Raw genomic sequence first — 27,929 nt, forward strand, 5'->3', positions numbered from 1 at the left:
AAATATAGATTATGTTACCATGTGGTTATTACATTATATGGTCATAATAGATTTTTTAAATTTTATTTCCAATGCCCATCTGTGTCGATATTTCATCAATTCAGGCATTTACAGGGTAGATTTGTTAATCACTCTTTCAGGGGCACCCTATTAGCTGGGTCAGCGTTGCTCCCACAATAAGAACAGATAGTACAGAGAATGAAATTACATCCATGCCTTGCCCAGGATTCGAACCCAGAACCTTTCTGATGCAAGGCCAGTTACCTTACACCTACACAGTTCGGTCGGCATCCATAATAGATATTATGTTAATTGCCATTTAAAGGACATTTAAAATCCAATTTTACTCTATATATTTAATAAAATATGTTAATGGATTTCCTAATTTCTAAATTAAATATCTTTAAAGCGTGAGGAGTGAAGAAAGAAAGGGATCAAATGTGGTCAGTGCTGTACTACAAACCCAATGGTCAATTATTTATTTTAAGTTTTAAATTAAAATATTTTTCACATTCATATGTAATATTTTTAAGGCCTGCTGACTGGACTAAATGGTGGTCATGGATTTGAGCTCATGTCAGAAAGGTCCCTGGTTCAAATCCTGATCAGAATGTTCTTTCCCTTCTTACTTTGTGGGTAGTGTTAGCAGATGTGGTGTCCTCTGAAAGAATGTTCTCTCCATTTTATACCCGTCAGTATATTGAAGGGCATTAGGAAAAAAAAATGTTTTTCTTCATTTCATGAAATGAGTGATAAAGCTTGATAATCATAATATTTTTCAGTGTGGCTTACGTCTCACGCTCTGGTGGAATGTCTAATGAATTAAACAACATCGTATCTAGAGCTACAAATGGTGTTTATGAAGGTGTCGCAATAGGTGGAGACAGGTTAGTTCCTTTCCTTTGCATCAGAGCTTACTATAATTGTTATTTCATTCGCTTAAGTATTTTAGTTCTGATTTTTGTCTTTGAAAAATACTCAATTGAAAGTTTTATATTAGTTACATAAAATAGAATGATAAAATATTGCATTAGTATTAAGTCATAACATTCTTCTGTAAAAATGGGGTTTGCTGATATGTGATACCTTCAAGTAAATTATGATGCTTAAATTAATTTGTGTGAAACACTTCCTTCTCTAATATTTATCTTAAAATTATCAATTTATTTACCTTTTTTCCTTATAATCAATCTAAGATTCAATTCTGTTGTGTGAGCTAGAGGGATTTTTGTGCATCATGGTTGTAATCTTTAAACTTACTTTGCATATTTGTTTCTATTGGTAAAAATTGTAGTCTTTTTATTAAAAATGAAGCCATCTGACCTATATTTTCCTCTGCACCCTAATTATTTAATAATTAGGGTGCAATCTAATCAAAGTTTTGAAGAAAAGTTGTATTAATAACTTCTAATAAAATAATAACTTTAAAAGTGATAAAATTCTATCATAATTTAGAAAACAGAATTGTCACATATATTTGGATGAGGCAGTTTTTTCTACTGTAAACAGAAATGGCAACTAATTAAACGGAATGGGTTTCTGCCACACAAAAGAAACCTTTTTCTTATTTGAAATATAATTTTTTTGCATAATTGATTGATTGACACTCAGTAAAAATTTATATTTATTAATATATCACATGTTTATACTAGGTACTTAGAGAGAAAATTGCTATTGAAATTTGTTGGAAAAAGACAAGCATGCTATTTATATTAATCAATCTTCCCAAAAATGCTTTAGATGACTTCTTGATTATTATAATAAAATACAGTAGAGCGCCGATTATCCGAACTGCTCGGGACCGAACATGGTTCGGATAATGAAAAGTTCGGATAATTGGAAAGTTGTTTAAAATCTAGTGTAAATGATTATTATTTCTGCACTAACTTCCCTTCGCACCCTTTGTAGGCTTAGGACTGGCAGTACAATCTAAAGTAGCTCTGGCGTGTTTAAAAGTTTTTTTTTTCAATTTTTAACTATTTTAAATAAATTTTTTTTTTAATTTTTTTTCATTTTGAATTATTTTTATCATACATATTTCAGTTTTTTATAATTTTTTTGTCAATTACTGATTTTACCACATTTTTTATTATTTTCCATTGTGAAAGAAATTTAGCAAAAATTTCGTTTCAAAGAAGATGCGTTCTTTTTTTTTTTTTTTTTTTTTTAGCAGTCATATATCCCTTATTCTTTTTAAAAAGTCAACTGAACTGGATCAACATCATTTTTGACGTTCTAGCCAATTCATTGCAATATCTAATGAATTGCGTGCAGTTCCGATTTTCATTCAAAATTTCAGCAACAATTTCATTTTCATCCGAATGATCTACTGGTTCAGAAACTTCAGTTTCGTTTGTTTTTCTGTTAAGAATTTTATTCCAAGATTTAAGATTCCAAGCACTGTAAACACTAATAATTAACCATAAGTGGCAACTACCCGTTCCCCAATTATAGAACTTCAGCACTTATCTGTTCATAAACTCCTTCTGCATTCCTACCATTGTAGACTATCAAAATGAAGCTCGCATTCTTGGAAGATAATTTTCAGTTGTAAAGGGTTATGTAGGTTTAACTGTATCACAATACATGTATGTACGGCTACTACAAGAAAACTGCTAAAAAGGTTGTAAATTAAATATAGTCTTCAGATGTAGGGGATATTATTTATTCTTCTTAATATAGAAAAATTGTTGATAGGTTAAAAAGTATTCTAAACTTTAAGAAAAAAAAATGAATTCAGACATAGTTCGGATAATTGGAAGTTCGGATAATAAGGGTTCGGATAATCGGCGCTCTACTGTATTACTTCTTTGGTTTAATTTTTAATAATTTTTTTACCATTCATTCTTATTTAAATAAAAGTTAGATAAAAGTAGATATTTTAGAAACCCAATGACTCAATGGTAACGTTTCGTCCTTCTGGGCCATAGGTCCGACATTCTATACTGAAAACAGGCAAGGTTGACTCAACTTTTTATACCTTCAGTGGGTCAATAAAATGAGTGCCGTACATGCTTAAGGGTTCAGTGGTTCGGTTGACCATTGAACTATTGTCAGGGGTCTGTCTAGGTTTTTTTAAGAGGTACCTATTTTGTAAAAATGTAGACATAATTTGTGAAAATTAAATTTTATGTTAAAAATTCAACACAAAAATGCAGTAAATAAGAAAATATTTTCAAAAATTGTCTCTACAAATAAAAATCATCTATGACTGGTAAATTTTCATTCATATTTTCTCCATATGTTCAATAACAATTTTGCTGTTATAAAATTTTGGGCTTAATCCAAATCCGTATCCAAATTTAAATATCCGTAAAATTCATTGTCCACAATTAAATTAAAACTTGAATTTAATGAAAACATAAGAATCTTAGAACTTGCTCTTTTAGAAGTATTTAGTGAAACTACCCTTTTTCTTTAAGTTGATTTTGTGAAGGTACCTTTAAACGGTTGTAAATTTTCCCTGAACAGACCACTGATTGCCCTCCATGGGCTATTGTACCACTGAAAGTTAAGATTTTGTTTTGGTAAATTTAAATCAATTTAATTGGTACATATTTGCATTTGTTTTTTGTTGTACGGCAGTTTTATATCTTTTGTGTACTTTGTTTCATATCTAAATTAATAAAGTATCGATGAGTAATTTGTGGATGTCTTTCGGAAAAAGTATGTACCATAAGATATGTTTTTTTGTAAAATTATTTTTTATAAGAAATTTTTTGCATTTCCATTAGAATAGGAAATAATTATCACTCTTATTGAGATTTGTTTAAATACGTCTTTAATAAGAAAAAATGCAACTCAATTTAGTAACATATTTTCTTAGGTATCCTGGTACTACATTTATGGATCACTTGCTGAGATATCAACAAGAACCTGATGTTAAGATGTTGGTATTACTTGGGGAAGTAAGATGTTATCATTTTTATTCCGTTTATTAAAAATTGTCTATTCTTAAAAGCAGGGATCAAATTTGTTCTCTTTTGTCTCTGGAATTTCAGCCTTTTTATCAAAAACTCTGATTCCCTAAAAGTTTTGGGTTTTTTAATAAATATTCCGCTTTTTCTGAAAATTCAGTTGTTGAAATAAAATAATTATTTATTTCCGATTTTCAAAGATAAACAGAGAATTCAAACCACGTAGCTGGCCACCCTTCCAATTTTTACTTCTTTTAGCATTTTAGCTATTTTCTCTTTTATGCGCAGAAAATAAGATTTTTCTTATTTTTACCGGCCCACCAGATAGCTCTTACTTTCGTCATTTAGACGTCGCTGCTTCCTGTTTGCTGGCGCAAAAGCAAACGAAATATTAAAAAAATAAAAAATAGTGGTTGATTTGCAGTGAAACTATTTATTTGCTCATACAATTTATCTTGTTAATTTTTATTTAGTATGGCTAAACAAAAGCAATACAAACAAGCCTTTTAGAAATACCAAGTCCAGAATCTGCTAACATCTCGATTCTTATTCTTGTGATTTAAATATCAAACATCAATTTTCATATTTACCTGATTTAAAAGTTGCATGTTGCGATTCTTATTCACGCAATTTAAATATTGCGATTCTTATTTACGAGACTAAAAATCCAATATTACGATTTTTTTCACTTTTGTTACAGGTGGGAGGTGTAGAAGAATATGAGGTTTGTGAAGCTTTAAAAACGTGCAAAATTACAAAACCATTAGTAGCGTGGTGTATTGGAACTTGTGCTAAAATGTTCACGTCTGAAGTGCAATTCGGGCATGCTGGAGCGTGCGCTAATAGTGATAGAGAAACAGCTGTTGCCAAGAACAAAGCATTATCTGAAGCTGGAGCATATGTACCAGATACGTTTGACAACTTAGGAAAAACTATTCAGTAAGTAGCATTTTTTGTATACATATAAAATTTACATATTTATTGAAACTCAAAATAATTGAGTGAGTTAAGTGGTTTATTATGAATTCAGTATGTATTAAGATCAAAAGGTCAAGAAAACTGAGCTGGGCACAGTACGCCCTCTATGGGCTGTCGCGCCACTGAGTTTAGTAGTATGTATTAAGAGCGCTAAAATTTGTAAGCGTTTAAAAAATATCAATGATTATTAAAATGTGCTATTGGTAAAATAAATAAAGTTAAAGGAGAAAAAAAAATCTACCTTTTAAATTATGACTTATTTTATGTATAATAGGCTATAATTTATGATAATTTGGCCATGGTCAAGCTGAATTTGTTACCAAGAAATAAAAAAAGTTTAAATAAATTTTATTCAAATTTACATCGATATATAAACATTTAGAGCAACTTTTTATTCTCAAGTCACGTCATAAAATTTAGTTTATTTTTCTAGTTCTTAATTTTCTACCTTTAAAAAAAGATTTTCTCTTTGTATCGTTTGTTGTTCTAAATTACAAAAATGCATGATTTTCACAATTTTCTCTGCAATATATATCAGAAATTGGTTATTTTATCATAATTATTTAAAGTTTTGGAAAAATTTTCTAAATTTTATTGATGTTTATAAATTTAGAACTTTAAACAATCGAAAAAATTTTTTTATTGCTTCACAGACCCTAATTATGATTTTTTTTATTGTGATTAAAAATATTTATTTTAAGTGACTATATTAAGTGAATAAAAATATTTTTTGAGTACTTAAAATGTACTTAAAAGGTGCTTATTTTTGTTGAAAAATCTGACTATGCAACCCTGATTGAAATTTTGAATGTTTAATTTTATTTTTTGTTTAAAAAGTAAGATTTTTTGTTTTGGTTTCTATCTAGCTTTTCCTTTTTTGTTATAAACATTTGCTTTTATAACCGTTTTTATTATGACGCGTCAATTAAGAGGCTTTCTATTGTACTTGATTCTTCACTTTTTTTAAAAAAGTGGAAAAATGAGAGGTTTAGCTTCAAAATTTTCTTTCAAAAATTATGATCGATTTTTACTTTTACTGTTTTGTTTTTGTATATTATCTTTTTCATGAGCGTTTTTATTATAGCACTGTACTTTTATAGCTTTTAACGTTTAGTGGATAAATTTTTTTTCATCAAATATTGCTTTTAGCATTGAAGTTTTGTTTTAAGAATTAGGTGGATATTTTTTTCTATTTCGTTTTATCAACTTCACCTTAGATTTTTTAATATCGTTGTCTCAGTCTTTTATTTATCCAATCCAATTCCAATTTCCAATTATCTTAATATGTAATTATCTTTATTATCTTAAATATTTTTATAATAGTTAACTTTTGTTTTCCTTTACCTCATGCCAATAGCATAGCTAAGTTTTGATTATTTTTTATTAATGACTAAACTAATTTATATTTAAAACTATTTATACTTATTTATATACATAAAAAGTCATTAATATTTATTAAGGATTTTTTTAAAACAAAAATTTTTTTTCTGCAGCCGAATATTCGGCTATTTGGACAAATCACTTTATTGTTACATTTCTAGTTTTCCATATTAACTAAACATTATATTAAGCTCACATTTTAAAAATCTAACTACCCACAGGGTATCCGCACACCTGGAAAGTCATTAATTTCGGTATTGAACAAAATTTATCATGAAATGTCTTATATGTCTATTTTTTTAAAAAAAGTCTTGAATTTAGATTGCCCGAAAATCTAATTATTAAACTGGAATTTTCCCCTCCCCCAATTTCTTGGTGTTTCGAATATCTGAATTTGTAACAAACTCCCCACTCACAGTCATATTTTATTTAAATATTAAATGTTTTTATCATGTTCTTTAAAAATTGTGTTCTTTCAAAAAATGGAAGGGAAAAAAAAACATAATTTCTGGAGCAAATTATCTTTTAAACTTCTGTGATTTCAGAATTTTGATTATTTATTTTTTTATTTTATCAATTTAAAATTCTAGCTGAACAAGCCAGTGATTGGCGAATTATTTTTATTCCAAAATGAGAACAGAAAAATCAGAAGTATTTCTTTTCTTTCCCTTAAACAAGAAAAGTATCTTTAAAATATAATTCTGCGGAAAAAAGAAGAAAAAAAATTACTTTAATATTTTTTCAGCTATTTTATTTGCTTCAACTCTTTATTTTTTCTGTTTTTTAAATTAAAAATCTATACATATGAAGATGCAGAGTATAACAGTTTTGGTTACATCTATAGTTTCAATCAATGTTATTATGATGCTTTTTAAAATTTTTTACTATTTTGTTTTTGTCTCAGAAAATAGTAACTTCGTAAAATCATGAATTTGAAAATCTAAAATGTATCAGATATCCACTATACTGTCTGGTGTTTTCTTTCAGAGGTGTTTACGAAGATCTTGTTGCACAAGGGGATGTTATTCCTCAGGATGAGATGCCCCCTCCAGCTGTTCCCATGGATTATAGTTGGGCTAGGGTAGGTGTCGCTCATTTACATGCTGTCTGTAATCTCCTCTTAAATTTCAGAGGCATTTATTTATTAAGGCCTAACAGAAAAGGGAAGAATCAAACACTATATTTAGTTAAAAAATGCTCTAATACCAGGAGTCTGTACAGGGCAAATTTACTACCATTTAATGGTACCTTCACATATTCAACTTAATCAACACCTTCACATATCAACAGAAAAGGGAAGAATTCAATAATTATCAAACACTATATTCTGTTAAAAATGCTCTAATACCAGGAGTCTGTACAGGGCAAATTTACTACCATTTAATGGTACCTTCACATATTCAACTTAATCAACACCTTCACATATCAACAGAAAAGGGAAGAATTCAATAATTATCAAACACTATATTCTGTTAAAAATGCTCTAATACCAGGGGTTTGTCCACGGCAAATTTACTACCATTTAGTGGCAGGGTTCGTTGATTTAAATCAGCTTGATATAAATCACGATTTAAATCATGATTTAAATCAAATGATTTTTTTAAAAAAATCATTGATTTAAATCAACTAATTTTTTTTATCTATATATATTGATTTTGAAAGTTAAAAGACAGTGTTTTAAATATTTGATACTTTTATTATTTTCTTTTCTTAGTATTAAAACTTAATTTAAATAAATTGCTGCATTAATTAATTTTAGTTAACGAAATTACTTTCTTGGCGTGTGTTAAATTCCAACACATTTGAAATTACATTTTTAAAAATCTTTTGTTTCTTGAGATTGAAAGTACAGATTAAAGTAAACATTTAATGCTGTCTTAATATAGACTTGCATAGCTGTAGAAAGTAATTAATAAACATGAATTTTTTTCAAAAAATAATGCAAGTAATGTTAATTAAAATTCTACCTTTTGAATGAAAAAGCGTTAATTAAAATCTACATCATATTTTATTGGTGGAAAATGTATATTTTTGAAGCTTGAGGTTATATTAAAAAGAAATTACCGTAATATGCCAAAAACAGAAAAAGAAAAAAAAACGGGCTTATGAATTCTGATGTTTTTTTTCCTATTGTAGTGTCATTCTTCCCTTTCAAACTCTTTCGAAGTCTATTTGATGCAGTAGGGTTATTAACTGGTATTTTTTTCTCTTAATATATTTACAGTATCTTTGACATTATCTGATTTTCTATAAAGAAATTTTGTGAAAAAAAATTCCAATGAATACATAGATTTTCTAATTTTTTTTTAGCTTAACTTATCTATTTTGATATAGAATTAAAAGTGAATATTTTAATATAAAAATATATAGATTAAATATTTATTTATTTTTTGATGAATACTTCAGATGTTTTTTAACATTTATAAACACAGTCTGCTACATTTATTTTGTCATTTTAAAAATCATGAGGAAAAAAAAGAAATCACAATTTTGAATTAAAGTTATGGTTTGCTAGCTGAAACTCTGTTTTAATAGTTAAAGCACAGGGGTCTGTCCAAGCCGGTACCTTTACAAATTCAACATTAGGAAAAATGATAGAATAATCACACAAAATACTTATTCTTAAAATTTTATTTTTGTGTCTCGTAAGAAACAATAAATCCATATTTTTACTATATTTGTGTTGATTTTTTAATATAATTTTTAATTTTCACAAAATAGGTACCTCTCAGAAAGACCCAAACAGACCCCTGAAGTATTCTTTAAATTATCTATTTCATCTAGTCTTTAAATTTTAATCATGCATTTCTTTCAAAATGGTTGCTATGTTTTAGTTAGAGCTTCTAAAATACTGTTACAATATAGTTTTAATATTAAGTTAATTTGTTTAAACATTTATAATTTTTTTAATCATAAATTAAAGTTCTTACAGTGTATTTGAATAAAAATCAAAAAAATCTGATTTAAATCAAAAAAATCCGATTTAAATCAAAAAAATCTGATTCTTTTGATTTTTTTTTAAAAAATCAAAAAAATCACGAACCCTGCTTAGTGGTACCTTCACCAACTTAATGAAAAAAGGTAGTTTCAAAAAATACTATTAAAAAGGCAAGTTCTGAAAATCCCCTGCTCTTTTTAAAATTTTGTTTTTGTATCTCTGTAAAAACAATAAACCTGGAAAACAATAAAGCCATATTTTAGCGAGGTTTTTTCCCTCAGAGTTTTTTTAAAATGAAATGACGAGGCTGTCCCTCTGTAATGTTTACAGAAAGTCTAAACTCCAAGCATTATTTTAACCCACTGACGGTTATGCACGTAAAAAGTCCCGTTTAAACATGCAGTCTTCTCTGTATAGCAAAACTGGTTTTATCCATGTTAATAGATAGGGGAATAGTGTTTTAGGGAGAAACATTCTTACCCAATTTTACCGATTTACTTAACCACCAGTGGTTTAAACATCAATATACCTAAAACAATACCAATTCATCTAATAATATACCTTTACTTTTTTTATGAAAAATTTTTCCTCAGAGAAACTTTTCTGTACGACCCAGTCGAAAATGTCCTCGTATTGAAGATAACTTTAAGTGCTATTACTGTTAATTGTATGTTTCTATAAAATTCAACTGGAAATTTATCTGAAAATTATGATTTTTATGGATTTTTAAATTTGGATACAATTTTTAGCCCAAAATTTTGCAATGGCGAAATTGTTTTTGAACATATGGAAAAATATAGAAATTTATTTACCAGTCATAAATGATTTTTATTTGTAGTGACAATTTTTGATAATATTTTTTTATTTTACCATATTTTTGTGTTGATTTGTTAACATAATTTTTTATTTTCCCAAATTATGTCTAAATTTTCACAAAATAGTTACCTCTTAGAACAACCTAGATAGACCCATAAATCCTGTTCAAAATCTATGAAAAACTGCTCATTTTAAGACAGACCAGATCAGCAGTTTTTCATAGATTTTGAACTGAATTTGGCATTTTTCACTTGAATCTCAAAAATTCACTAAAATACTTCTTTACAAAATTGGCCGTTAGATTTCATTCATTTATCTTTTGTTTACCCTTTTATGAACGTTTTAAGTATTCTTATGAATTATAATTGCACTTAGGATGAAGGGTGGAATATGAAAGTTTCTTCAATTTCAATGCTTGTCTTATATAGTAATGTGATTTTTCAGTTAACCTGTTTCATTCAAGTGAACTCCCATGTCTCAGATGAAAGAATCGTTGTTTTTCGTGTAGTTTTAACATTCATTTGAAACATGTAATTAGAGTTCATGTGATGTCAAGATTCAATATTTTGATGAATGATGAGATTCAATATTTTTATGGAAGTCATGGAAAGTCTAAGATTTGAAAATAATTTAATTTTAAAAGTTAACATGTTTTATTTTTTAAAAAATTTAAGTTTCAACCCAAAAAATTAAAAATTGTTTACAACCTAATCAAACCTTTTAAAATTAATTATTGATTTGTATTTGAAAATTCAACAATTTGAAAATAGAAATTTAGAGTTAAAAATTCTGAAGTTTATTTTATAAATTGTTTTTAGTTTTGTGATTAGCTATGTAAAAATTGAATTTGTAAAAAAATATTTATTGATACCTGTAGCATAGTATCTAAGAATTATTTCTAGTTTTCATATTTAACATCATTTGGTTGAAAATTAGTATGCTGTTTCTAATTATAAATATAAACGATATGTGATTTCTAAACTATGGTTAGCTGCCTCATTTTATTCACTAGTTTTATAATTTTTTTCCATACCAGTAACAATTAACATTGGATAATGATTGGTCTTTCCCTTAATAAACATAGTGCATAGCGTTTTTAAAAAGTGCTTAAAGGTGCTTATTTTCGTTTTTAAAAGCCCGTAAAATTGCTTTTTTCATTGGGTGTTTTTAAATAGTGCTTAATATTCCCTTTTCGAAAATGAGATTTTTTTCTCCTTCGTGTTGATTTTTGCCACGTACTGTGCAAAAGCGTGATTTTCACATTGTTTTATTCAAAGTTTTCACAACTGATTCAAACGCAATCCATATCGGCGTACAGTCTGCCCATAGCTTATGAAAGCGTCAATCACTTTACATGTTTGATGAAATACTTGCGAGTGATACACCCTGATAAAGTGTTATTTTATATGCACCCTGATAAAGTGTTATTTTAAGTGATTAATGCAACGTTATATATACAATCTAGGGATGGACATATTTATTATTTAATAGTCAAATTACCTCTGTGACAACATTGATGTATACTTCCATGTATGTTTGCATAATCACAATGTCAATACTTTAGTAAATATTTGTAAAATGGTGGATTTTAAGGTACAAATTTTATCCTTATTATTAACATATTTTAATTTCTGAATTTCAACAAAGTGTTATATACTATAGTTTTTTAAAATTTTTTTAAACTTTTTTGATAATAACTTAATCAGCATTATACTTTAAACTTAAACGTAATGTTATCTATAGACCAATGCTGCCATCGGCAAGACACTTATTGGATCTAATGCCATATATATTGCAGCAAAAAATCATTCTTTTTTTTTCTTTTTACTTACAATTAATTTAACTATAACTAATTATATGATTTTTGTTAATACAGTTAAACCCCGCTATAGTGAACATAGTTTATAGTGAACTCCCGGATATACTGAACAAAATGTTCGCTCTTGTGCTTTGTTATTTTGTGTACGAAAAAAAAGAGAGGAAGTTGGATATTATGAACTTTTTTCTGTCTTTGACTGATTTATTTGTTCAATTTTTTTGCTATAATTTTGAATAAATAAATACATATACCCATTTTTAAAACCATCTACAGCATGGAATGTAGCAACAAGCATTTTTCCTTGTTTGCTTCATTATTGATTTGGTTCAGCTTTCAAAGAAGCCGCAATCTTTCTGTATCTGGACAAATGCTTCAAGTCAAAGCCGGTGAATTTGCTGAGTGATTTGGTGAAACAAATTTTATGTGCTCGAATGGCTTATTAGACAGGTTTAAAAAGCGAATAACATTAATTCAGGAAAAATTATCGGAGAATCGGAAATGTTTCCGTATCTGATGTTGAGGATTACTCGTCAGTTTAAGATTACTAATTTTTTTGTAGGCAAGAGGAAGAGTCATAAAAAATAAAAGTTGACACATTTTTGTTACTACGTATTATTTTTTAGTCATTTCATTTTATTGGTCATTTATTTAAATAATGTGAAATAAAAGGGAGAGTTTGAAACCATTAGTTAAAATTGTTCGGGGAACGGATATAGTGAACTGAAATTTCGGTCCCTTAAAGGTTCACTATTGCAGGGTTTGACTGTATTGTTATTATACCTGGTATCAAGTAAACTTAAAATATTGTTGGAAAAGAGTGTTAATTTTTTTAAAAATCTTTCTACATTTATTTTTTGTTTTAATTTGTTATTATTTTATTCCCTTCAATTATGATTTGTTATTCAAACCTTAACAGTTTGTTCGGCTGTCAATTTATATATATTATAGTAAAAAGAACTTTAAATGTTATCTTTTTGTACAAATTAGTTTCACACGCTTTTTTTAATTTATATTTTTATAATTTTCATTGATTTGTTCTCTCTCATTCATATTTATAGGAATTGGGCTTGATTCGAAAGCCTGCCTCCTTCATGACAAGCATATGTGATGAACGTGGTCACGAACTGCTGTATGCTGGAACTCCAATCACCACAGTGATTAAAGAGGATCTGGGTATAGGAGGTGTGCTGGGATTGTTGTGGTTTCAGAGAAGACTTCCGGCCTATGCGGGGAAGTTCCTTGAGATGGTTCTAATGGTGACCGCAGATCATGGACCAGCAGTCTCTGGAGCCCACAACACAATTGTGTGTGCAAGAGCTGGAAAAGATTTGGTCTCTTCTCTTGTATCTGGACTACTCACAATCGTAAGTTGATCTTCATCTAGTACCAGATTTGTAGTAAGAAGTACCAGTCTAGTACCAGATCTGTCAGAAATTTTTTTTTCTATTCTGTTCGTTAGGTTTCAGCAAAGTTTAGGAGATTTCAACATATTTGTAAGGTTTAGTTTAAAAAATTTTGAATGAAGATTATCACAAACTTGTTACATTAGTTCCAATTACATATAAATGAAATTTAGTCAACAGTAATCGTAATAAGTTCTCATTATATTGTAATAATAAGCATATTAAAAAGAGATCACTAATTTTTGAATCAGATATAATACACAAACTAAGATCGAATCTTCTCAGCCAAAAAATAAAGTTAAAACTTTATGAGACATTCATACTTCCTGTGCTACTTTATGGAAGTGAAACTTGGACCCTGAACTCAGATATACAGCAGACACTAGACAGCTTCGAAAAAATGATCCTTAGAGCCATCTTTGGCACAGTTCTAGGAAGGAGATGCTGGGGAACCAGATATAACTTCGAACTCTACCGACTCTATAAGCAGCCCAAAATTTCACAAATAATCTGCAGTAATAGGCTGAAATGGCTGGGCTATCTATGGAGAAGCTCTTAAAGTAGGGCCATGAGAATCGCCACCTTAAGTCAAGCCCCACTAGATGGCTCGACGACATCGAAAATGATTTGAAAACCCTAAAGATTTAAAATTGGAAGGGAGTTGCCATGGATAGGAGTCACTGGCCTTTGTCAGCTGTTAGACAGCCAAGGCCTGCAAGGGGCTGTTGCGCTGACAAAGAGGATAATACATAAAGTGTTTGGTACTGATCTGGAAAATAATGCCTGATAAATATGTCACCAAACAAGTCACTAAATCAAACCAATAATGTATTTTCAGTACTTATTTGGGAAAACAACCCTACAAAACTATTAATCGTCAATAAGCTAGGTGGCATTAGAAAACAGAAGAGACTTACATGTATGGATGAAGATTGGGAAACAGCATCTGATAGACTTCAATAGAAGAATTCATTTGGGAATATATTCTATTATGGATGATAGTTTCACATTTTGAAAAATAATGGATGTAGTGGGTCTACCACTACAAATATATAATTCCAATTAACAACTATATAATATCTATCAACTATAACAAATATATAATTCCAATTAGTATATAAGACATGTTAACATGTTTCTATGGTGGGGTACCTTTTCATAGATTAAAATTGACATTGTCATTAACAATTATTCCCCACAATGGACTGCTGTTTAAAAATACTAGTAATAAAATATGCATCTTGAAAAGTGAATATTTAAAAGCACATTTCAAATTCCATGTGTCATAATAGCATGTTATAAAATGTATCTGAACTTTAAACAGGGTTCCCACGGTCCTTGAGAGTCCTTGAAAGTCCTTGAATTTTTTTTTGCTAAATTTAGGTCCTTGAAAGTGCTTGAAAAATGTCTTAGGTCCTTGAAAAACTTGATAGGTCCTTGAATTTGTCCAATACTGCCTGCGGCCCTTTTTATAAAACACCCGCGGATCTTTCTCGTTCTTTCTGTTTTGTTCCCGAGCTCTCTCATGTGGTTTTTAACACCACCATTTCTAACCGGGCCTAGCGTCTTGGTGGTTAAAAGCTCTCTAAAATACTTCAATTATCCATGGATGGACCCTATGTCAATTGGAAATTCTATTAGAAGCTTCAGTGTGAATTAAAAGAGAAATATTCCCACCAGGTCATATTCATTGGCAGTTGTGGATTACACATAACGAATAATGCTTTTAAACATGGTGAAAATGGGATATGTTCCTTCTAATTTTTATTTTCAGAAAGAATTGTTGCTGCATAACATTTAGAGAAAGTTGTGTAAATTATGGATGAATAATTTCAGAAACGATGTTTAATAGAGGAGAGGAGGGGGTTATGGAATAGTCATGGAATATGGAATACCTAAGATTTAGCTCTGTCTTTCATGCAGCCTTCACATGGAAATACACAGGATTAAAGGATTTCACCATTAACACCTCATTACCATTAGTTATAGATTGTGCTGAAAATGATTTTGTGAATTAATATGTAAAACCAGTAGGGTTGTTTCTAAAAAAATATAAATTTTAGTCCATAATACATATACTCTCTTCTCTCTATATAGGCAAAGCATTTAGGTATTATATTTGAAATTAATTATTGCCACAACAAGCATTGTTGCTTCTAGTAAAATAGAAGAGAATAATTTTTAAAATTGGTCTTAGATTAAGGTCCTTGAAAATTTTGTTGAGGTCCTTGAAAAGTCCTGGAAAGTCCTTGAATTTCAATCTCATCATAGAGTGGGAACCCTGTTAAAGACTCTGCAAATTAATGGCAAAAAGAAAAAAAACAGGTCTAAACACTGCATAGATGCTTGATGAGTGTTAAGATTATTTTTCGATTCAGCTCAACTTGAGTGCATCAAAAAGTGATCACTGTTGTAATCTATTTTATAAGTCGTAATTACATTGTATGGAAAATATCTCAATTTTAAAATCAATAAGCAATGCGGAAAAATCAATCAGACAAACGATAGAATCGTCATGTCAAAAAGTGAATGATCAATTGCATGATTCTAATTTCGTGAGTCGTAATATTGCATGGAAAATATTAGGATTTTAGAAAACCATGAGAAAAATTGTAGCAGTAACTGCCGAAAACTTGTTCGAAGCCTTTGTTGGATTCACAATGTAATCTATGCAAATTGTGTCTGTCAGAAAGTCATTAATTTGCAAAATTCTAATTCTGCTGTCAGGATTTTAAAATCACCAGATATCAAAATCCTGACAAGTATATCAAAATTTTCTTTGTTTTAAAAATTTTTGGATTTTAAAAACCATGAGCTAATCAATCGCAATAACTAAATGATTCATGATCAATTCTTGAAAAATCAAACTCCTCAAAGGTAATAATTACTAGAATGCGTTATTCAAAATTTCCACAACACACTATTGTATAAAAAGTATCAGAATTTTATTATTATATTTCATCCAAAAATAGAAAGAAAAAAAAAAAACAAATACGCCATATAAATTTAATAATTCTTTTATATTAATCTGAAATTTGCATTATTACATTTTTTCAGTAAAATATAAATTTTAAAAAAATGAAGATAAAAAACACTACTTTTAGACTGAATGATCTTTTGAACTTTCGCGATTTCAGAATTACTTTTCATATTATCAATTTTACAAACTTGCTTTTGTAATTGCCACTAGGTTATGTTATAGAAATTGCAACTACTTTTAGACTGAATGATCTTTTGAACATTCGCGATTTCAGAATTACTTTTCATATTATCAATTTTACAAACTTTCTTTTGTAATTGCCACTAGGTTATGTTATAGAAATTGCAACTACTTTTAGACTGAATGATCTTTTGAACATTCGCGATTTCAGAATTACTTTTCATATTATCAATTTTACAAACTTTCTTTTGTAATTGCCACTAGGTTATGTTATAGAAATTGCAACTACTTTTAGACTGAATGATCTTTTGAACATTCGCGATTTCAGAATTACTTTTCATATTATCAATTTTACAAACTTGCTTTTGTAATTGCCACTAGGTTATGTTATAGAAATTGCAACTACTTTTAGACTGAATGATCTTTTGAACATTCGCGATTTCAGAATTACTTTTCATATTATCAATTTTACAAACTTTCTTTTGTAATTGCCACTAGGTTATGTTATAGAAATTGCAACTACTTTTAGACTGAATGATCTTTTGAACATTCGCGATTTCAGAATTACTTTTCATATTATCAATTTTACAAACTTTCTTTTGTAATTGCCACTAGGTTATGTTATAGAAATTGCAACTACTTTTAGACTGAATGATCTTTTGAACATTCGCGATTTCAGAATTACTTTTCATATTATCAATTTTACAAACTTGCTTTTGTAATTGCCACTAGGTTATGTTATAGAAATTGCAACTACTTTTAGACTGAATGATCTTTTGAACATTCGCGATTTCAGAATTACTTTTCATATTATCAATTTTACAAACTTGCTTTTGTAATTGCCACTAGGTTATGTTATAGAAATTGCAACTACTTTTAGACTGAATGATCTTTTGAACATTCGCGATTTCAGAATTACTTTTCATATTATCAATTTTACAAACTTTCTTTTGTAATTGCCACTAGGTTATGTTATAGAAATTGCAACTACTTTTAGACTGAATGATCTTTTGAACATTCGCGATTTCAGAATTACTTTTCATATTATCAATTTTACAAACTTTCTTTTGTAATTGCCACTAGGTTATGTTATAGAAATTGCAACTACTTTTAGACTGAATGATCTTTTGAACATTCGCGATTTCAGAATTACTTTTCATATTATCAATTTTACAAACTTTCTTTTGTAATTGCCACTAGGTTATGTTATAGAAATTGCAACTACTTTTAGACTGAATGATCTTTTGAACATTCGCGATTTCAGAATTACTTTTCATATTATCAATTTTACAAACTTTCTTTTGTAATTGCCACTAGGTTATGTTATAGAAATTGCAACTACTTTTAGACTGAATGATCTTTTGAACATTCGCGATTTCAGAATTACTTTTCATATTATCAATTTTACAAACTTGCTTTTGTAATTGCCACTAGGTTATGTTATAGAAATTGCAACTACTTTTAGACTGAATGATCTTTTGAACATTCGCGATTTCAGAATTACTTTTCATATTATCAATTTTACAAACTTGCTTTTGTAATTGCCACTAGGTTATGTTATAGAAATTGCAACTACTTTTAGACTGAATGATCTTTTGAACATTCGCGATTTCAGAATTACTTTTCATATTATCAATTTTACAAACTTTCTTTTGTAATTGCCACTAGGTTATGTTATAGAAATTGCAACTACTTTTAGACTGAATGATCTTTTGAACATTCGCGATTTCAGAATTACTTTTCATATTATCAATTTTACAAACTTTCTTTTGTAATTGCCACTAGGTTATGTTATAGAAATTGCAACTACTTTTAGACTGAATGATCTTTTGAACATTCGCGATTTCAGAATTACTTTTCATATTATCAATTTTACAAACTTGCTTTTGTAATTGCCACTAGGTTATGTTATAGAAATTGCAACTACTTTTAGACTGAATGATCTTTTGAACATTCGCGATTTCAGAATTACTTTTCATATTATCAATTTTACAAACTTTCTTTTGTAATTGCCACTAGGTTATGTTATAGAAATTGCAACTACTTTTAGACTGAATGATCTTTTGAACATTCGCGATTTCAGAATTACTTTTCATATTATCAATTTTACAAACTTGCTTTTGTAATTGCCACTAGGTTATGTTATAGAAATAAAAGCATGTTTTTTTTAAACATATTTTGCTTTCGAAGATTCTTTTTTCTGAGAGGTCTTTACTATTTTCAGTAACATATTTCAAGATTGTTTTCGATAATACTGCAAATCTACTACTTTGTTTATATTAGCAATATCTGCCAGTCGGTTCAGTTAACTTGAATATGTTATTCAGACATCATTTCTTAATTTTCTGTGAGTGTTTTGGAAGTTGAGCTGCATTTTGTACTTACCAATCTGCGTAAAATACTCTATAGTGCGTTAAATAAAACTCTGGCAAACAAAAACAAAAAAAATGAGAGAGAGATTATTGGTAAGGAAAGATAATGTTACGAAGTTCTCATTAACCTTTTTGCAACAGGGCCATTTTGTTTAAGATGCTTGTTCGGGGCAAAGCGGAAGTAAAAAGAATTATACTATAGGATGGGAGTTTTGCTCTACTTGGTTTAGGTTTAGAAACCAAATTACAAATAATGAAGCTCCTACCTCCATAATTTTTGGTATTATTTTAAATTATTACGGAATCTGTCATATACATTAAAACTAGATTGAAATAATATTTTTCCTTCAATTTACATGAAAATATGTGAAAACATTTACTTTCCTTAGAAATAATCTTTAAAGTACTATTCTAATTATTCAAAAGTTTTAATTGACAAAACACATTAATATTAATAAGAAAATATCTGACAAAGCACGCAGATCAAAGCAATATCTGACAAGCTACTATTTTCGGCCTTAGGCGACTGGCGACTTTTTTTTGTCTGAAAAGGCTAAAAAAGCAACTATTTTCAGGAATAGGCGACTATTGGGAGACTTTTTTACTCTTAGCGAAGTTATTTTTATACTTATACTTATTTTTCGTAGACCTACTGTTACTTTGCGATTGCTGCACAATCGCTGTTATCTTAAACTTTCGTTCTGAACTCAATAGATCAATGAAAAGAAAATATAAATTAAAAAAGTTTCTTCAATGGTTTTTTTCAATTATTATTTTTCATTTTAAGCAATACAATTTAGTAGGGGTATTTTGTACTTAATTTTGTTATAAAAAGTTAGTTTTTTCAAATTTATTTAATGTAGGTAAGTTAGATTATTTTTAAACCAATAAATGTTCAGTTGTTTTTATTTATAAAAAAATTAAAATAAAGCTTACCTTTATTTAATTTGCTTTTATTTTTGAGAAACTGAAAACAAAGTTTTAAAAAAATTTGGCTATTAGTTAAAAAAAAAATTTTTTTTAAAAATTAAATAGTTTAGTAATGTTTGGACGCTTTTTAATAATTTAACATTAGTACTTAAAGTATTTTTTTTTAACTTTTATTAAAATTCTTTCAATACTTGTTTGTTTTATAATTTGTTAGATAGTCAGTGTCATTATTAAATAAATAAATCTTCAGTCAATTTTATTTTCAAAAACGAAAATAATAATAAATAAGTAAAAATATTTTTACATTTATTCAGTACAGAATTTGACCATTAGTTAATACTACTTTATATTATTTTAAATAATTGAATAAAAGAGGGTCTAATGATGTTTCAAAAGCATGTTTTTTTTCAAACAAATAATTTGAAATTTTTTTTTCTAAAGTGAACATTTCTTTGGTTTGTTTTCTACTTTCGTTTTTTTTCTTTTAATTTTAATGCACGTATGTAAAATATTTTGTTACAGTATTATTTTTTTTAAACCAATAAATCTTAAATCATTTTTAATTTAAGAAAAATGAAATGAATATTGGGTTTGCTTTTACTTTGACTTCTTTATTTTAATTGAAAAAATTAAGCAATGATACTGATATTATAGTAGAATATGTTTAGATTTAATATTTTCTTTTGTAATAGATTATTTATATATAGAATTTATTCCTTTTTATTTATTCTTGATTGATTTCTCATAGGTAATTTCTGAACATATGCTAAATCGCAATGTCTAACGGACGATGTATCACAATTTAAAATTTCTGACATCAATCAGTCCTTATCATAGTATTTGACAATTAAGCTACAATTTTAATTATTTGGCTACTATTTTTGATAAATTTTTGCTCCTGTTCAGGCAACTATTTTTATAGTTTTAGGCAACTATTTTCTTGCTTGAGGCTACTAAAATCAACTATTTTTGTTCATTTTTTACTGTGGCAACCCTGGAATCATCATTTTCTTCTATATCACTAATTATTTCTTTTATCATTCAAGTATATTCATTCATCATTCAAGTATATTCATTCTCTGTTAGATAACGCTTTCTCGCCATTATAATCTGGAGTCGGGGCTTTCCGAAATAACAAGAGAAGTGCACAAAATATATCCAAAGCAACACAAACTGTAGCAAAGCTGACGCTAAAACCCTTAAAAAAAACACATAGTAGCAACAAAAAAAAATAATAAAAATTTAAAAACTTTCAGAAAGCTTTCAGAAGCAAAAAATGTTAAGATCATGTAGAAAGTTAAAGAGTCAAGCTCTTTTTGTTTATGTTTACATTACAATTTTTCCTTTCCTCACCCACAGCCGATGAACAAAATACCAAGGAATACGAAAAATCTGAAGGTCGGAATATTAAAACTACGTTTAATTTAAATAAAATGGAGTGCCATCTAATAGTAATTAAAAATTGTTTCAGCTTAAGATGCACCGCCTGTTCACTGGGCTGGTTCTCCAGCAATGTACTGGTGAACTGCCCGGACCTGAGATAAGTCCGCTCGAAAGGCATATATGATTTGCGAACAGGTTAACAGAATTTAGTAAAAATCTTAGGTTTATGGATATTAGTGAACTAAGATTCACAGAAAAATCAAATCCCTGCTTTGTAATTGTTAAATCATGTTTCACTTTTGTGGTTGAAACTTACCAAAAACATCCTATTTAGTTAAGATGCTATTTAATCAGGAAGCGTAGCGTTTTAAAAAAGTGTTTAAAGGTGCTTATTATTGATTTACGTTTTTTAAAGGCTCTTAAAGATGCTTTTTTATTGGGCATTTTTAAAAAGTGCTTAATTTTCCCTTTTAGAAGGAAATTTTTTTTAATGTCGATTTTCAGCACGTATTATGCAAAAGCGTGGTCTTCACATTGTTCGATTCAACGTTTCCACGAATCATTCACACACAATGCATTTCGGCCTACTGTCGTTCCGTAGCGTATGAAAGTTGCAATCATTTTACATGTCTGATGAAATGCTTTGCGGGTCTGCGTGTGCATATACTCTTCTGGATTCAGTGGGAATTATTCTTACACTATCATGTGTAACTCGGCAGCATTGTGCAGGAGATTCTCAATTTTCGGCTTCATTTTCCTCCTTCTGAAATTGAACCGAAAAATTTTTCCATCTTTTTATAATGGCTAATATAATCAAGAAAAGAGTTCTTTGTCAGAAACTAGTTATTTTATCATGATCATGTAAAGTCTTTTTCATTTTGTTAATGTATAGAGTGCTTAAAAGGTGGTTATTTTTTGTTGAAAGATTTTGGCTACACACCCTGTTATTGACTAAAGATATTTATTTATCTAGGGAGATAGATTTGGTGGAGCTCTAGATGCTGCAGCAAAATTATTCACTGAAGCCTATGATAGTGGAATGATACCAATGGAATTTGTCAATTCAATGAGGAAAAAAGGCCAGCTGATTATGGGTATTGGCCATAGAGTAAAATCTGTAAGTATGAAACCATTTTTTTCTTTTTTAATTTCAAGAATATAGATTTTTTTTTTTTTTTGGTTTAGTGAGAAAGCAATACAATTTAAAAGTGTTGATTATCCATTTACGTCTTTTCCATTATTATTACAAGTTCAAAAAGATTTTTTTTTTCAATTGAAAAAAATTATTTGTGACCAATATGAAAGTTAATTAAGTTCTATTATATTATGCTAAAATAAATTTTAAATATGCATTATATAAATAATTTAAGTAATTTTAGCATGATTTTTTTATTTTTAAAAAAAATTATTTTAAGTTCATTATGTTAATACGAAGGATTTCTTACCGAATATTTTCAGAATAATTTCTTCTTGTCCAGAGCCCCGTGGCAAAATCGTAGCGACATTATCGCAGAATGTTACATAGTTCTTGCAGAAAGAGTTTTCTGATGGGAAGTTAAAAAAAAATAATTGGTTTGCTTAGCTGCAGTAATCTACAGATTAAATTTGAATCCCACATGTAATTAATCACATTTTGAAGCGCTCTACTAACGCTGATATCGTAAATCCATTTTGATTGCATTTTTGACATTGATTTCCGCACATGGCTTTTAGAGATATATTTTGGGCAACATGGGAAATTGTGCATTTGATCATTTACGTTTTAGGGCAATTATTCTATTGATTTTTTTTTTGTGGCAGTTATTGCTTTTAATGTCCACGTTGTTTTTAAAACCCAATATTTGTTATGAAATATTATTTAATGCAGCAATTAAATTTTGAAACGAAACATACATTTGAGTAAACCCTTTTTGAAGAGTCTTAATTCGCATGACTTCGTCATCGATCTGTTTTTCGGTGATTACTGCTACCGATTTCATGATATTTATTTATTTATTTTTCTACTGTTTTGATGATTTCAAAAATGCAATAATGGAAATAATTAGTGTGTTCCCCTCCTCTAACAAAATGTGAGATTATCCCCTATATTATTAGAATAAAAAAATATATAACATATTCAGTTAAAAAATATTATTTTGTTTTTCTAAACACAGTGTTTTTGTTACCGTAAATTAGTAGCATACATCTTTGTTATTATTGAAATTATCTTGCAGAAAGATATTAGTGCTCAAGATTTTTGTCACAGAAAGCCTGAAAAAAACTCTGCTACAGGGGTACAGAGTTTAAATTCATACTAGCAAATCATTAAAGTTGGTGGTTTTCAATAAGAGAAACAAAAAGTGTATTATATACTTTGCTCTCAAAAAACTATTAATATAACTTTTTTTTAAAAATTTCCTAAGAAATATCATTCAATTGGTATTCCATTGCTTTGATATTAATTGTTCTTTCTTTTTATTAGATTAACAACCCTGATATGAGAGTGCAGATCTTAAAAGATTATGTGAAAGAAAACTTCCCGGCTACACCAGTCTTAGACTACGCTCTAGCTGTCGAAAAGATAACAACTTCAAAAGTGAGTATGACACGCTTAACTGGTTAGTAATCTGCTCTTTACAATAAATATTGTGTTAAAATTTTTCATAACACCAGCAGAGAAATCATGGTTACTTTGCATAGGTTATCGTCGCACCTGGAAAGTCATAAATTTCGGTATTGAACAAAATTAGTCGTGAAATTTAACTATTTTTTATAGAAAATCACGGAAAGTTATGGATTTAAGTCGCTGAAAAATCTAATTTTTAAAAGGGAAATTAAAAATACCCCTCCCCATTTTATGGTGTTCCAAATATCTAAATTTGTAATAAAATCCCCACTCACTGTCATATTTTATTAAAATATAAAATGTTTTTATCATGTACTTCAAAAATTACGGTGTTCTTTCAAAAAATGAACGAAAAAACATCATTTCTAGCTTGAATTATTTTTTAAACTACTGTGATTTCAGAATTTTTGTTATTATTTATTTTTTTATTTCGAAATGAGAACGGAAAAATCAGGAGTATTTCTTTCCTTTCGGATGAACAAGAAAAGTATCTTTTGGAATATAATTCTGCAGAAAAAAATTATTTGCTTTTGTATTTTTTTCAGCTATTTTATTGCTTCAACTCTTTTTTTGCTCTCTTTTTTTTAAATTTAAAATCTATAAATATGAAGACGGAGAGTATGACAGTTTTGGTTAGATTTATCATTTCAATTTATGTTATTATAATCGTTTTTTAAATTTCTTGTTGGTTTTTTGTCGGAGAAAATAGTAACTTCGTTAAGTTGTGAAAAATTCTAGGAATTAGTCATGGAAAGTCATAAATTTGAAAATCTGAAATGTAGCAGATACCCTGTATGCAATACTTGTAATAGATAAAACGATTACGCTTTTATTCAATTTTCTCCTTTTGCAAGGTTTATTTTAATGGATACTGTTTACATAATGAAGGTTCTTACTTGCTTTTAGATCCTTAATATTTTGTTTCAAAGCTCTCTTTTCTCTAAATGTTAATTTTTTTTATTCACATGTTATTTAATAAAAAGTAAAAACTTTCTTGAATGAAAATTTTAAATTTAAGAACAGTCGAACACTCGTTGGATGAGGCAAAATCATTAAAACAATGAGACATCAGGAGCATGAAAACTAAAATTTAAGTGCATACAAATTTAATTATTTTTTAAATACAATCTAAAACGTAAATGTTATTTATTTAGGAACGAAGAATATTTTTGTTTGTTTACCTCTTTTTTTCTCTTAAAGTAAACAAGGAATTTTCTAACAGTTTCAAAGCATCCATTTCTCTCTGTTATGTCCTCGGGGAAAATATTTTCAGCCTATGCAGCATAACCTGCTGCTTTATTAAATGGTGGTAGATAAAGTCTTCATCTGTTGCTTTACCAGATTGCATATTCGACTTGTATAATCGACTCTTATTCAAAAATCACCTTCATTAAGGCAGTACTGTTCTTAAACGCTGTTAGTATTCTTCTCGGCTAAAACTGATGTAGACCTTTTTGAAACCATTAACCATACAATCTTGAGAAACTTTTATTAAGTTTCTAGTAGGTTTATTTATTATTATTTTTTTTGGATATTACTATTAGACGCAAGACATTGTCTAAAACTCTTTCACTCTTCGGTATTTCTTTGAAATAGTATTAGAGGATGCACTAAATACCGTGGATTTTTTACATTGTTGACATAAGAAATGGAAGGGAACTAAGCTGAAAAGAGATTAAAAACGTGAAATGGTTATTCACAGGTCTACTTTATGTTATGAAAAGAAAGTTATATTTAGGTATATTTAATTTTGAACTTTCTGAAAACTGTTGCTATTCATTGATTATGGAAGAGTTCTATTCTTAATTAAATTATAATTTTAATTAAGGATAATATACTGAACCTTTGGTATTTTGTACTGTAATTTTTTTCTTTCATGTATGTTGCACATTTGACAAAGAGTTTATGATATCATTTTTCAGAAACCAAACTTAATTTTGAATGTTGATGGTCTGATTGGGGCAGCAGTAGTCGATCTTCTTCGATGCAGTGGCTGTTTTACTCAAGAGGAAGCTACAGAATATATTGAAATTGGAGCACTCAACGGACTTTTTGTACTGGGTCGCACAGTTGGATTCATTGGTGAGGATATTTTAAGATTTGTTTCCTGTTAACTAAGATATTTACAGCTGAGTATAAATTAGTATGGTATGTACATTTACAGGAGGTCTGACATATAATTTCAATTAAATTTACAACATATATATTGTAAATTAAATTCAACATATATGTATAGATATATATATATATCAGGGTGGGTAGCATTTTAAAAAAGTACTTAAAGGTGCACATATTTTTATTTTCGTTCTTAAGCCATTAAAAGCCCTTAAAGGTGTTTTTTTTTCCATTGGGTATTTGTAAGAAGTGCTCAATTTTCTTTTTTTCCAATATGAGGTGCTTTCTTAGTCATGTTGATTGCCGTCTCCAATGTCGCAAAAAAGAGTGGTTTTCTCTGTTCAACATTTTCACTATTCTTTCTACTACAATCCCTTTCGGCTCCATCCCTATAATACCAAAGCGTCAATCATTTTATATGTTAAATTACTATTGGGTCCGGGTTAACTAAGCTGGTACTCGCATGTGAAATCAAACCAAAAAATTTTTCCCCTATATCACATTAAAATTTTATTTTTTGTTGACTTTTTTAAAGGCACAGACAAGCTTATGACGCTCACACACTCATCCATTTATAGCTCAGTTTCACTATTTTTAAATATGATTTGGGGATCATTCACTAATAAAGTATTTTCATGTGGAACCAGAGCAGTGAAGAATCACAGAGCTTTATCATTTTTAAAATTTCGTCTCTTGTTTATTTATAATTAGATTTAAATAAAGAATTGAAAATTTTAATAATGGGCTTTTGTGTTCATTAATTATATAAAAAAAATTTATAATTTTTATTGTCTTATTTTACTGGGTTTTTTTCTGAAAATTTTCAGTTCAATTTCAAAAAACTCAATGAATTTTAGAGGCAAGATTTAAAAAATAAAGTATCAACTAAAAGGTCTTTTCATTATTTTAACATTTAGCTAATGCAGGTAGAAATCTTATGTTATTCAGATTTGTTGTTTCAAAATTATATAATTTATCACTTACTTTAAAAAAAAATTGAAATTAAAAATTCATTAGGTTTAATACTCATTGAATTTTCATTTTCAAATTATTAAAAAATGTTTTGAATCATTCATTAAAGAAATACTGAAAGAAAGAATTTTAAATTTAAAAAAAAAATAATTATAGGGGCCATTTACTAATTTACATTTGCTATCATTTAGATTTTTTTTAGTTTGCTAAATTTTCTCCACATTTTTATCTATTTAGTATGATCAATAAATTTAAATGTATTCTAAAGTGTTTTGTTAAACATTTATAATTAATATTAAAATTTTCTATCTAAATTTAGGAACAAAATTATTTTTTCATAATTTAATAAAGTAATTATTATTTTAAAAAGCAGAATATGTAACTCTACATCAAATATATTTAAACAAAGGATGAGAGATATGGTTTTTGGGGACTAATAAAATCAAGAATAGAAGCTTTGTCAGAAACTAGTTATCTTATCATTATGTTAAAGTCTGTAAGTTTTGTAAAGTCTGAAAGAGTTTTGCAATTTTGCTAATTTTATGTAAACATAACTGAATAATTTTATTGATAGGATTAATTTCATAATTAATAACCCCGTTTCTTTGAGTGCTCCTAAAACTATTATATTGATATATTTAACTTTTGGTTTTATTGATACAGTATTAGAAAGCACTCCTTTTTGTAGATATAATTGTGTGAGCTGATGAAAAGATTATATCTTTTATTTTCCAGATTTTTATTATTATTTTTTTTCTTTAGCCTTTTTTTCATTGTTCTGAAATTTTTTCATGCTTTCTCTACATCTTGAACATTTATTTTATGAGTTTTGTTTACTTGCAGCTTATGCCCAGTAAATATAACTTATTGTTTTTCTTAATCTTCTTCGTTTTTTTTCTTTTTGTATTTATTTATTATGCTATATATATATATATATATATATATATATAACATAATGTTTTTCTTAATTTTCTTCGTGTTTTTTTGTATTTATTTTGCTGTTTATATATATATATATATATATATATGTTGGTTTACTTGCTACCTTGTTTAAGTATTATGTTGTTATACTATTTCCTTGTTTTCCAAAGCTAGTTTGCTACTGATGCAGGCAGGCAATCTATTTTCAAGCTTCTTTTAA

At 28.2% G+C, this 27,929-nt stretch overlaps 1 protein-coding gene across 3 annotated transcripts in view; it reads left to right on the forward strand.

Annotated features, from left to right (window-relative positions):
• Positions 1-27,929, forward strand: part of ATPCL (ATP-citrate synthase) — a 94,553-nt gene that overhangs the window by 60,907 nt on the left and 5,717 nt on the right. For all 3 annotated transcript variants that reach the window (XM_043053237.3, XM_043053236.3, XM_043053234.3), the window contains exons 19-26: positions 783-887; positions 3,827-3,908; positions 4,618-4,856; positions 7,263-7,356; positions 12,907-13,212; positions 22,070-22,213; positions 23,558-23,671; positions 25,624-25,783. In XM_043053237.3, coding sequence (XP_042909171.2) covers positions 783-887; positions 3,827-3,908; positions 4,618-4,856; positions 7,263-7,356; positions 12,907-13,212; positions 22,070-22,213; positions 23,558-23,671; positions 25,624-25,783 — 1,244 coding nt within the window. The remainder of the gene's footprint in view (positions 1-782; positions 888-3,826; positions 3,909-4,617; positions 4,857-7,262; positions 7,357-12,906; positions 13,213-22,069; positions 22,214-23,557; positions 23,672-25,623; positions 25,784-27,929) is intronic.

This window comes from Parasteatoda tepidariorum, chromosome 2, assembly GCF_982258835.1.
Source record: "Parasteatoda tepidariorum strain Cologne lab strain chromosome 2, Ptep-v5.0, whole genome shotgun sequence".
NCBI classification, from domain to species: Eukaryota; Metazoa; Arthropoda; class Arachnida; order Araneae; family Theridiidae; genus Parasteatoda; species Parasteatoda tepidariorum.